Below are 13,369 nucleotides of genomic sequence, written 5' to 3'. Positions count from 1 at the left end.
AGCACACTGGATCTTTTCAGATTTCTCAGCTAGCCCTCTTGCAGTAAGAAACAAACTGATTTTCTTGATCCACCCTTTCTGGCTGTCAGCCAAATTCCCTTTTAATGAAAATAATTCCTGGAGAGTAGGGTTGAGTCATATTTCCACTGAGAATTATACTTAAATTACACGAAAAATGTGACTGCAAACAATTATTTCCTTAGGCAGATTCACTTCTTCAATTTAGGCAGATATTTACCAACATCATGTCATGTCACAATGCTTAATAAATAACACACAGAGGCAGGTGTGGTCTAACACTGAAACTGAAGTGTCTTAAACTACTATCTCATTAACATTTAAAGATATATATCCCATATCTATCAGACACTCCAGTATCAGACATCTGCTTCCTCTGAATTGCATCCAGTGTTGAAATAGGTACTCACACTCCTATAGTCGGTGCTCAAATGTCCTATCAAAAACAGACAGAAACGCACAGAGCAAAGCAAGGGCAAAAGCAAAGGGGGTTTTTGAACTTACAGTGGAACAAGCAAGACCTGTTTTAAGTTCTGTGCCGAACATCAGGGGGCTAATACACAGGATCCCTTCCCTCAGTCTAGAATCTTCCAATATCAGTAACCATTCTACTTGTGTTAATAGAAATGAAGCACACTGTCCCTGTGTTGCTTTCATTGTAGGAACCTACTGATGAAGTTAGGAAGAAATGACTTCATCTTGTGTAGTAAGTCAATGATCCCTGACAGCAGCATGAGGAACTATGGGACCCTCAGTCACCACCATGAACTTATATGAAGCATCCAAGGCTTTAACCATTTAATGTTAGGAAGGCTGCTGCTTCTGCTCCTTTAAATCGTTTTTCGTTAAATAAATGCTTAATCATTGCATTTAGTGCTGGACCAAAAGAAAAAAAAAACATATCTGAAGCATACATAAGAGCAATTAACTATTTATGCTTTACTAAAGCACTTTTGAGTACGTTTTTGTTAAATTTAGCAGAATTGTCGCAGTTATCAGAAGTAAAACTCTCCTAAACAAAATAAGACAATAGAAATATTATTTTGGGGGAATCGGATGTTCACAATTCCACTTAGGTTTTTCCTGGGTTATCATTCGTAAAGTACAGAACCTTAACCATGAATGTCCAAGATAAAAAAGACAGAAAAAAATAATTCAGCACTGCCAAAGATCTAGTGAAGCACATACTATCAGCAGTTCATGCCAAGTGGCAAAAAAGAATGGAGTGCTGCGTACAGTGCACTCTCTTTAATAGCTGGCATCACTAAGTACTGCAAACAGTTGTTCCAAAACACGAGACACAAGGCCAAGAATCTGTCTCCAGTTACTACACATTCACATTATTCCTGCACCAACTCAAAGAAAACTCTTGTGAGTCAGGCAGAAATGCTTTCCCCACCCTCCCACCAGGTTACTGTAGTGGTCTTAAACACCACTATCTTTCTAGTTGCCTTCCCCTTATGTTAATTTGACCATATATCTCATTTCCTCTCTGTTTTTACTGGCTTGTGTAAGCACATTATCATTTTGTGAAATCACTCCTCTTCAACTATTTAAATTTATTGGCCATCCTACTGTATTCCATACTACCAGAATACAAAAGTGTCCACCCCCTTTCAATTTATCTTGCTGTTTTAAAAATAGTGACTCTCCACTAAAACTTAACTTTTTAGACAGGTAAAACTTAAGTTACTTACTTTAACATCGAACTCCTCTAGTGCACACTGCAGTGTTTAGGATAAACCATTTTTTCATCTTACCTTTAAGCATCCCTGTAGCTAGCACTTGCTTTAAAATCTGCTGGAAAGCATTAGGACATCAAACTGATACAAGCATTCAACTCTCCTTGTTAATAAGGAGAAATTAATTGTAGGCACTAAACAGCCTACAATTGCAAAGTACCTTGCTAAGGGTAAGGGAAAACAGCTCTTGCACTTTACAAAAAAAAAAAAAGCACCAAACCAGGCATGTCCAAGGGTCAGCTTCCGGTGATTTCTCCTGTCCACCTGGTGAATCTGGGCATACTGGGGCAATATAGCAATTGCCTCATGTACACAGACAACCCTCTCCTCCTACCACTCAACACCATAACCTGCGAGAGATGCACTTACATAGCCAAACTGGAAGCAAAGCTCTCTCCACCCAAGACTGTGCTAGACAGTCAAGAGGAGAAGGTTAACACCCGCACTACACCTCAAGCAACACACAGCTCTTCTAAACCCACACATAGCAACACTAAACCCACATATGTGGAGGCTCTTAACAGTAACCTGCCCAAGCAACAAGGACCTCCAAAGCTGAAACGCAAACACCAATCACAACCAAAGTGTCACATAGCTCACAACACCAGTGTGCCACCCAACAGCCCCTAAGGCAAGACAATGTACCCAACACTTTAGTCAATAGGTGACTCTATAGTCAGGCACACTGATGTCCCACTCACCAGGCTGAACAAGGAGAAAATTACAGTTAGTTGCCTGTCGGGTGCCAGGAGCCGCCACAACGCATGCACTCAAGTCACTCCACAAGTACAAATATGACTCTGTCATTGTCCATGTTGGAGTGAATGACTTGAGACGTACCTCCCTGGACTACAAGAAGAGAGACCTGGAAGAGCTCTTGGATCATGTGGCCCAAACAGGTATGACCCTAGCCCTGAGTAGCATCCTGCCTTCGCCCAGAATATATAAGGGCAAAATGATGGACTTCAACAATTGGTTAAGCATTCAAAGGAGATCCAGTATCTGTCTGCCTAGGACGACATGATTGTCAAACCACGATGCTTTGCCAGAGATGGTCTGCACTTGTCGCCCCTGGGGCTAAGGCTCTTGCAAGTCCTATAGTGCCTTTTTTAGGCAAAGTTCAAAGGACAAAACCACTACCGTAACAGGTACAAGCATGCAAAATCTGAAGGTAATGCTACTCAATGCTAGAAGTCTAAACCTCAAAATGCACTCTCACAAGGCACTCTTAAAACTGGAGAACATCAACATCTGTGCAGTAACTGAGACCTGGTTCAAGGCTCCAGAGAGCACCCCTGCAATACCAGGCTACAACTCTTACCACACCTTTCGGCCACCAAACCAGGACCGAAACGTTAAAGTTGGAGGAGTGTCCATATTCACCAAGGATATTCACAACTCCAGGCTAGTTGCCCAATACAATGCATCTGAAATTCTCCAGGTGCAACTAACACTAGGTAAGACTGCAATCCAAATTGCAGCTTGTTACAGATCCCCCACCATGGCCCAAGATTCTCACTACACATTTCTAAACATACTGGGAAATATTAAGATACAACCAAACACCCTAATACTGGGTGATTTCAACTACCCAGCCATTAACTGGGAAAACTACTTGTGTACCAACACCTTTGCCCAACGGTTCTTGGAATTCATAAATTCCAACGCCCTGGATCAATTAATCCTTAATTCCACCAGGGGCTCCAATATCCTAGACCTGGTCATTACCAACATGGGAAATCGATGCTTCACACCTATGGTCACCCCCTCATTGGTCAGGTCTGACCATAAGCTAATCACCCTTGACATCCACATCCCACCCCCACCCCCAGTAAGGAAATCTCCGTAAAAAACTTCTCCAAAGCCAACTTCATGCTACTCAAGTCAGAAGTGACAAACTTCACGACACCCATGCTGAAGGGAACTGAAGGTTCGACTGCTGAATCCTACACTAAGTCATTGTACGAACACATCCACTCGTGCATGAATCGTGCCATCCCCAATAGAATCAAGACGCTCTCCTCCAAAAAAAGGAAGCCAATCTGGCGGTCCCTTGCCATAAACAAACTTTACAACAAAAGGAAGAAACTGTTGCAGAAAAGCGGAAAATCCCAGGATGCAAAAAACTACCTTACCAGCCTCAGTAAGAAGCTGAGATCCCTCATAAAATCCTCCAAAGCTAGTTACGAAAAAAAAACTGCCAAAGATTCTAAAGACAACCACAAGGCATTCTATAGCTATGTCAAGAATCTAAATTACAATGCTCAGATCTGCTCTGAGCTACAACAGAATGCCATTAAATATACTGATTCTAAGGATATTGCCAATATCCTGGCAGATTGATTCAGTGCAAACTTCACCCCCCTCTCACCCTCTAAAGGGCCCATCTCAATACCGAAAGACTGCCAAATTCCGGTAATAACTGCCACACAGGTAAAAAAATGCACTCTCCAAAGCTAAGAATACAGCATCCATGGGACCAGACGACATCCCAGGCTGTGTACTACATGAACTACATAAATGAACTGGCACCTCACCTAAGTGTCATGTTTAATCATAGCCTCACCTCAGGCGTCATGCCCACTAAGTGGCGCACAGCTACAGTTACCCACTCCACAAGGGAAGAGCCACCTTGGATCCCGGGAACTACGGCCCCATCAGTCTGATGAGCCTGATCTGCATGGCCATGGAATGTATTATCATGGAACTTATAAACAAAGACTTTGGCAACCTTCAAACATTGGACCCCATGCAGTTTGGGTTTGCGAAGGGCCGATCTTGTCTCCTGAACCTGCCCAACTTCTTCAAATCGGTCTCCAGAGATGTGGACAAGGGTAAGGTGGTCCACACAGCCTATCTGGATCTCGCCAAGGCCTTCGACACCATCCCCCACTCTGGAATCATAGATAAACTTACTAATCTGGGCATTAATCCCTACATCGATGGGTTGCCAATTGTTTTATTGACAGAACCCATACTGTAAAAGTAGCAGACTCCAAATCCAGCTCCGAACAAGTGACAAGTGGAGTACCTCAGGGTTCAGTCCTGGAACCGCTCTTGTTTGGCATCTATTTCTCTGAAGTATAGGCCAACACTAAGGGACTCTGGCTAACAAAGTTCGCAGATGACTGCAAACTGGGAGCCATTACTGAATCCCCAAATGATGTGGATATTCTACAAAAGGGTCTTACAGAAACAGATGCTTAGTGCCAGAGCCATGGGCTCAAGCTCAATGCCAAGAAATGTATAGTTATCCCCTTTGGGAAAAAAAAAACATGTACCCATGAATTACCACATAGGTGGCAGTACACTAAACACCGAAAGTGTGATAAGAGACTTAGGGACACAGGTGGACAGTGGTCTCACCTTCGATAACCACATCGTCACAACAGTCATGGAAATCCTTCTATGTGGCGCACCATCACTCAGGGCTTTTCATCTAGAAAAAAGGAGGTCATTGTCCCACTGTACTCATCCCTCATTAGACCCATTATACGCCGCATTTGGTATGTACCTCTCAAGACATCTTCAACAACTGGAAAGGCCAAAAATACCTCACTAAAAGAATCACAGGCCTAAAGCAGGTGCCCTATGCTGACCGTTTAAAAAGAACTCCACCTATACTCTGTCGCACGTCGTCTACTCAGAGGTGATCTCTGCTTAACATACAAGGCCATGTCAAACCCAGAGCTGTTGGACATGCTAAGCTTAAAGAAATCCCAATCCCTCAGAGACACATGCTCCAGGGATCTAAACCTTGTCATCACAATGAACAAAACATGCTGGACGGGTAGGTTCCTGATCCAGGGACTCGCCAGACTCTGGAATAAACTGCCCATACATGTCAAGCAAAGCACCTCTTTGGCCCTCTTCAAAAGGAACCTTGATGACTGGATGGGAGATAGAAAATTCACCCCAGGGAACACATCAGTCGCCCTGCTAGACAAGGGTCCAGGAAAGTAAAATCTGTGGGAATAAATAGCCAAGGAATTGTTATGGCTAGGCTTGTATAGGCCCTACGGCCGATAGCCTAGTACCAACCTATGAACCTGTGTACACAGATTAATTAAGTCTAAAAAGGGACAAGTAATGCATAAATTATCAAAGAAAGAAAAAAATGCAGGCAACACATGACCCACTATTGACTGAAAAAATTTCTGTGCACATGTCTATAGCTTGCTTTTAACATAAACGTTACGGCACACTGTGGTTTCCAAAGGGTGCTTCTGATTCTAAAGCTGTTCCTAAGTGACCTACCGGTGGCCTAGAATATTCATATGTTCAAGGAAACAATCTCTCAGCAAATATGAGGTAGTAATTCCATTAAGTACATACTAACACAGGGTAGAAACAAACTTTAAAAATGAAGATTAAGCTGTGCAAGCTGATCACATGAAGTTTGTGATTTATTTTACAAAACTGGTAAAATAATTTACAAAGAGCAATATGTGAAGCAAGTTTTCTTCAGTAAACATTAAACACTTCCAGTTAAATACCAAAAACTTTTCAAAAATGGCACAGATTTCACAGAAGAAATCACAAGATTTTTTGTAGCATCAATTACTACAAATCTTTTCCACTCATAAGCAGCTTAATTTTTTCATTCAGTTTTTGAATTTCTTCTTTCTGTTCTTCTACCTTTTTCTGAAGATCCTGGATAACCTACAACATAACAAACAACACAGAAGGACAACATTAGCATAACGCCTCTGCAAAGTTATCTGTTAGTCACCTGAAGTTCTGAACTCTCTCTGCTTTAAATGTTTACTTAACATATTTTAATGCTATTCACTAAATGAATCCCTTAGTTTCAATCCCATCCTGTCTTCCATTGCATAGTACTCCTATGCTAATTAATTCATGATCTTACCACACATGCTGCCAAACCTCAGAAATATTTCCACAGACAAGATATGGTTGCAGACTGAGCAGGATGTTAGAGCTTTCTCAGTGTGAAAAATGAGAAATTGTTAAAAAAAGACTAGTAAAAGTTACCAATTTGGGTGACATCTGGCTGCTGTATAGTAATTATACTGTCTGGATGCCAGGAAAGAAGACAAATTGGAAACAAATACTGCAAAAATCAACTAGAAAATTAGAAGAAGAAAAAAAAAAACTCTGGAGGGGAAAATTCTTGCAGATGTGCAGCAAAAACTGTTCATGTTTCAGCTTTAGCACAAGAAATGGTGCCCAGTAGTTTAGCGGAGAAAAAGTACAGTTTTGTACCTACCATAAATGTAGATGTTCGAGGATTCCATTGCTGCAGTCCTTACTATTGGGTATAGTCCGCATCCAGTCGGCCCGAATACCAGAGTATAAGGCTGACGTCGGTCAGGGCGCATTAGACTGACGTCAGTACGTCAGGGTACTAATGCGCATGACCGGCGTCATATCCTCAGTCTTTTCTTGCCCCAGATGTCAGAAGACCCTAAAAAGACAAGGCCCAAAATACCTGCACCAAAACATGAACAATATATACAAAAATATAAGCAGGTAAACTCACCTACACAACCACCCCTAAACACAGAGGGGAAGGAGGGAGGGTAATTGGACTGCAGCAATGGAATCCTCGAACATCTACATTTATGGTAGGTACAAAACTGTACTATGTTCTTCGTCTTCCATTGCTGCAGTCCTTACTATTGGGTAGAATCCCAAAGCAGAGGTAAGGGAGGCTGGCAAATCATAAAGAAGCAGGAGCTGACAACATGCCTTGCAAAACAGCAGTGGCAAAACCAGCCCTAGACTTAGAGTAGATAGGAAGGTGATAATGCTTAGAGAAAGTATGCACTGAACTCCAAGTAGCTGCTTCCAAAATATCCTTAGTTGCCACCCCCCGTAGAAATGCTGTTGAAGTGGCAGTAGCCCTAGTGGAATGAGGCCTGATCCCAGCAGGAACCTCCTTGCCATGATGGGAATAACAAAAAGCAATGCAAAAGCCAATCCACCTAGAAATAGTTTGTTTTGACACAGGCTTGCCCTGCGAACTCAAAGCAAAAGAAACAAACAACTGCTGAGACTGCCTAAAATCCTTAGTCCTGCTTAAATAATAACGCAATTGCCTGTGTACATCTAAAGTATGCAAAATCTTTTCCCCTTTATTTTGGGGGTCTGCATAAAAAGTAGGCAAATGAATAGTTTGGTTTAAAGCCACACTAGAAACCACTTTAGGCATAAAGGAAGGATTAGTACGTAATGATACCCTATCCTTATGGAAAATCAAAAAGGGCTCGACTGCCATAAGGGCCTGCAATTCAGACACCCGTCTTGCAGAAGTAATAGCCAACAAAAAAGCAGTCTTCCATGACAAATATTGCAATTCAGCAGTAGCCGCAGGCTCAAAAGGTTGTAGAGTAAGTTTTTCCAACACAAAATTGAGATCCCAAGCAGGAGTAGGAGCTCTACGTGGGGTCTTATATTTTTTGCCCCTCTAAGAAACTGCTTGAACAAAGGATGCGAAAACAATGGTGGGTCACAATCATAGTGAGCTGAGATTGCTGCAGCAGGAATCTTAATGGAAGAGAAGGACAGACCCTTGTCCAGTAACTCAGTAAGATATTGAAGAGCCATACTCAAATTAGGCTCAGAAATCTCCAAATTCTTTGCTTTACTCCAAGATAAAAATCTCTTCCATTTAGCTGCGTACACTTTCCTTGTACTAGGTCTTCTAGCTTCCATAATCACATTTAAAACTTGTTGAGGAAGTTGAGACCGGCTGTGTTTCAACACAGAATATGCCAGGCTGTCAGATGAAGAGAGTGAAGCTAGACATGGAGCAGATAACCGTCCTGCTGGTATAACAGATGTGGAATCAAAGGGAAAGGCCATGGAGGCTTCTTTACCAGACTCCGTAGTAGAGGGTACCAGTGTTGCCGAGGCCAATCTGGAGCTATCAAAATCATCCTTGGCCTGTCCTGTCTGACCTTTAACAGTACCTTTGGAAGAAGAGGCAGAGGTGGAAAGGCATACACATGAAGGTTCGTCCAACTGAAAGACAGAGCATCCACTTTCCAAGCTGTGTGATGAAACCCCTTTGTGCAAAACTGTGGCAGCTGGTGGTTTAGTGGAGAAGCGAACAGATCTATGTCTGGAGTTCCCCTGACACTGTCAATTTCTGAAATACATGAAGATCCAGTTTCCACGCGTGGGGATCCATGATTTGTCTGCTTAACACATCTGCTAAGGAGTGCTGTGCTCCTGGCAGAAACCTTGCCTGAAGAGTTAGGTGCAAGCGTGGCAGTCTCCCATAAAATCATTGCTTGCCTGCATAGAGGATAAGAATGTGTTCCCCTTGTTTGTTGAAGTACCACATGACAGTTGTGTTGTCTGTTAGAATCAACACCTGCCCTGGAAGAAGTAACTCCTTGAAAGCCAGTAATGCGAACTGGACTGCTAACATCTCCTTCATGTTGATATGTAGATGCTGTAGTCTGGCAGGCCACTTGTCTTGTATCCACTTTCCATGTAGATGAGCTCCCCAAGCAATGTCCGAGGCATCTGTCAGTAAAATCTGACTACGCCACTGGCTGGGTCACAGAGAGTCCCTTGTTTAGGTGACATTCCTGAGCCCACCACAAAAATTCTCTTTGAAGGCAAGGTATTATTTGAATGACAGTGTCTAAATCCTGGCAGTGCTGTGTCCATACATTTTGAGATACCATTGTAACTTCCTCATATGCAGTTTGGCATTGGGAAGCACCAGAATACAAGATGCCATGAACCCTAATGCTTGAAGGACTGTCTCTGCAGTCAGCACGGACTGATGAGATAGTTGATGGAAGTAAAGTGATAGACTCTTTTGTTTGTCCGCCGTTAAAAAGGCCGTCTGGGCTGCTGTATGCAGTCTCACACCCAGAAAGCACATGTCTTGAGAGGGTACTAGACTGGACTTTATTTCGTACACAGAATACCCTAGGCATCTTAGCACTGCTATAACATATTCCAGATGCTGTAGAAGGTCTTCCTTTTCTTGAGCCAGAATCAGGCAGTTGTCTAAATAAGGATAGATTTGAAGTCCTTGTAGCCTGAAGTAAGCTATCACTGGAGCCAGAACCTTTGTGAATACTCTGGGCGCAGTAGATAAGCCAAAGGGCAATGCAGAGAACTGATAATGAGAATCTCCAGCTCGAAACCGCAGATACTTCCTGTAACTTAGCCTGATAGGCACATGAAGGTAAGCTTCCTTGAGATCTAAAGTTACCATCCAGTGATCTTTGCCCAGCAGGGGTAAAAGCTGTTGTAACGTCAACATCTTGAACTTGGGAATGTCCAGATAAGTGTTGAGGAGAGATAAATCCAAAATTGGTCTCCACGTGTACCCCGTCTGTGGTACTAGGAACATGCGAGAATAAAATCCTAGGCCCCTTTCTGATACAGGGACTGGCTGAATGGCCCCCATTTGGAGTAACAGAGAAACTTGCTTGTGAGCCTCTTTTCTTTGTGGAGGAGGAACGTCTGGCATGCCTGTGAAAGGGGGCATTGTATGGAAATAAAATCTGTAACCGTGGTGAATGATGTCCAACACCCATCTGTCTTGAGGAATTAAATCCCAATTTTCTTTGAAAAGAGACAGTCGTCCTTCCAAAGGAGCTGCCAGACGAGAATCCACTGGCAGCTGAAAAGGCAGGTCATTGGGTCTGTTTACGAAGGGACTGACCCCTGCCCTCACCAGAAGTCTGAGCAGGAGAACTCCCTGTTCTAGGCCTAAAAGAACCTTGGGCCCTGCCCCTACCACGTCTAGACCTACCCCTAGACTGGGAATCATAAGCAGGATATGTCCACCCCTTAGCAGGCCAATTTCTACTAAACTTCGGTGGCTGTACCTGCAAAAAATCTTTAACAGTTTGCATAGACTTAGCTTTGTCCTCCATTTTCTTTAAAACTGCTTCCACAGGTGAACCAAACAACACATCAGACTGTAAAGGAGCATCCAAAATCCTTGTCTTAACATGCTCAGCCAAATTTTGATCCCTCAACCAGGCATGCCTGCGAAGAACAGAACTAGTGGCAGCCACCCTCGAGGAGGCCTGCACAGCATCAAAACCACATTGCAAAGAATGCTTGCCCACTTGTTCAGACACATAAACCAAATCTAGCAATTCTTTACAATCAATACCTTCCGCCAAAGCATCCACCTTAGATTTTAATTGTGAAAGGAGATAATTTTGATATTTCAGCATGTGAAACTGACAATTCAATGCTCTCATGGCTAGAGTGGAAGAAGTATACACTTTCTTACCCCACCTATCTAACGCCCTTGCCTCTTTGTCAGTGGGAACAGGATTTTTAACCACAGAGGCTTTAACACCTTTAGGCCCCTGAGAAACAATTTCTGGGTCCGCCCTAGGACTCTTAAACAAATACTTATGAGCTTGGGGCACCCTATAGTACCTATCAGGTTTAACAGGAGCAGGAGGCAAGGAATCAGGGTTCAGGCAGCCTCTGCAAAAACATCTTCTAACACAGTCAACACAGGAGGCAAAGCTAAGGGCCTATGCTGGGGTAAAACAAGAATTCCCTAAGCCTCTTCCTGGAATCAGAGTAATCCTGGCCTTCCCATTTAAAGTGCTCCCTCATGGAATGCAGAGTCTCTGAAAATGAAAAATCCTCAGGAGGAGAAGCCGAAGGAGTGGCATCATCCACATCAGAATCAGAATAATGAGGATACTCCTGCAAATCTTCCAGAAGACTCAGAAGCCCCTGAACCCTGTTCAAAACTGTCAAACTCTGGGTCCACCCTAGGCCTCTTATCAGGAGGGCCCATAGAACCTCTAATCATAGTAATCAAATCTTCTGCCATTTTAAGCATATGTTTCTTAGGTACAGAACCCGAAGGCTAGGAGAAGCCCCTACTGAAACCGAACTTGGCCTTCCTCTAAAAGAAGTTTTGGCAACAGAAGGAGAGGCTCTAACTACATTGGGAAGAGAGGGAAGAATAGTTACCTGAGAAGCCCCTCAGCCTGGCCTGCCTCCTGAGAGGGTACATCCTGTAACAGTAAAGTTTCTGCCTGAGACTCCATAGAAACTCCTGGCAAAACCTCTGGCTCCACTGAGCCTCCTAAAGAACCGACGTCCGGGACTGCCGGTTCATCAACCCTAGGTTTCGCTGTGTTGTCCTTACGCTTCTTGGACGAAGCGGGCGTCGGAGCATCCGACGGCATTTTATAATTGCAACGCTTCCCAAACACTAATCTGGCACAGTCTAACCTCCTCTTAATAGTGCGTTTGTTAAACCTAGCACAAGAGCGGCAACCAACAACGTCGTGCTCAGGCCCTAAACAAGGTATACACAATGTATGGTAATCCCTATGAGGTATCTGTTTCCCACAAGAAATACAGTTATTCACTTTTTCTGACATCCGGTTAAATACTGAGGCAAGAAAAAACCAAAATGTTCCCCAACGGGGTACTTAGCCAACTCTGATTCGGTCTGAAACTCCGGTTTCGGAAATATTTCAGAACGCCAACCTGCACTCGCAAAACTGCTTCTGCATCGGACAACGCGGCAAAAAAGACTGAGGATATGACGCCGGTCATGCGCATTAGTACCCTGACGTACTGACGTCAGTCTAATGCGCCCTGACCGACGTCAGCCTTATACTCTGGTATTCGGGCCGACTGGATGCGGACTATACCCAATAGTAAGGACTGCAGCAATGGAAGACGAAGAACATCATCAAATGTAATCAGAGGAGTTTAAGTGGGACACCAGAAGATATCAAGCCCAATGAAAATGGCTGGAAAATGGAAAAGCTTAAAGTATCTATTCAAATGAGCTGAAAATAACTGAATAAATCGGACTGAATTTAAGGAACATGAGCTTGCAATACTAGAGAAAATGGACAGAAGCTTCTGCTTTTATCAAAGCACAAAAAAGCAGCTTGACTGGTATCCCACTGCAGGATTTATTAACTGAAAGTTCACACTGTCAGTATGCTCCAAATCTGACCATCAGAGAACAAGCAGCTACTGACAAAAATGTAGCAGAAAGGACAAGTATTACAAATTGTGGACTACAGAGCATTTCTAAAAAGTCATTATTCTCTACACAGTAGGCAGAAGAGAAGCCAATTTACCTCAGCAATCGGGGGGTGTCAAGTGGCAGATGTGGGATTCAAATAGCTGTATCTAGCTGGCTTCAGGATATTTTTTCTTTGAGAATCAAATATGTTTTATGTTTCTGAATGCCAAAGAAACTATGGAAGAAATAAGTTCAGCCAAAAAAAAGGCACTTCAGCAAACTGAAAGGAAGTGTGCTTCTTAACCGCGTGACAATAAAAGTCCAAACAGACCGTCAGTTAAGTCTTTCATTTATGCAAAAGTAGATACCGGAGTCACAGAAAAAAAGCCCAGGAGTCAACTAGAAAAATCAGTACACTGGACTTGAAGAGTCTTGTGATGGGAGATTGAGATAAGGAAGATCACCTGAGGAACCTAAACCTTTTCTGTTTACTACAGACTAGTTAGGGCTGACCTTAAATGGGTGCATAAGAACTTGCATGATAACTTTTAACTCGCTTTCCAGGTCCACCGAGAATGACTATCATGTTTTAACTGGTCTAGCATGTCTGGATTATTCAATGTTCAAGTTTGAAGGAAGAAGAATAGAA

At 43.1% G+C, this 13,369-nt stretch overlaps 1 protein-coding gene across 7 annotated transcripts in view; it reads right to left on the bottom strand.

Annotated features, from left to right (window-relative positions):
• Positions 1–6,148: 6,148 nt before the first annotated feature.
• LOC122816697 (eukaryotic translation initiation factor 2-alpha kinase 1-like) overlaps positions 6,149–13,369 on the bottom strand; it is a 1,078,686-nt gene continuing 1,071,465 nt past the window's right edge. For all 7 annotated transcript variants that reach the window (XM_044089674.1, XM_044089672.1, XM_044089671.1 and 4 more), the window contains one exon: positions 6,149–6,422. In XM_044089674.1, the coding sequence (XP_043945609.1) occupies positions 6,324–6,422 (99 nt within the window). In that variant the 3' untranslated portion in view covers positions 6,149–6,323. The remainder of the gene's footprint in view (positions 6,423–13,369) is intronic.

Source organism: Protopterus annectens, chromosome 12.part0, assembly GCF_019279795.1.
Source record: "Protopterus annectens isolate FY-2018-M chromosome 12.part0, PAN1.0, whole genome shotgun sequence".
Taxonomy (NCBI): domain Eukaryota; kingdom Metazoa; phylum Chordata; order Ceratodontiformes; family Protopteridae; genus Protopterus; species Protopterus annectens.
This window is presented reverse-complemented; position numbering and strand designations above follow the sequence as displayed.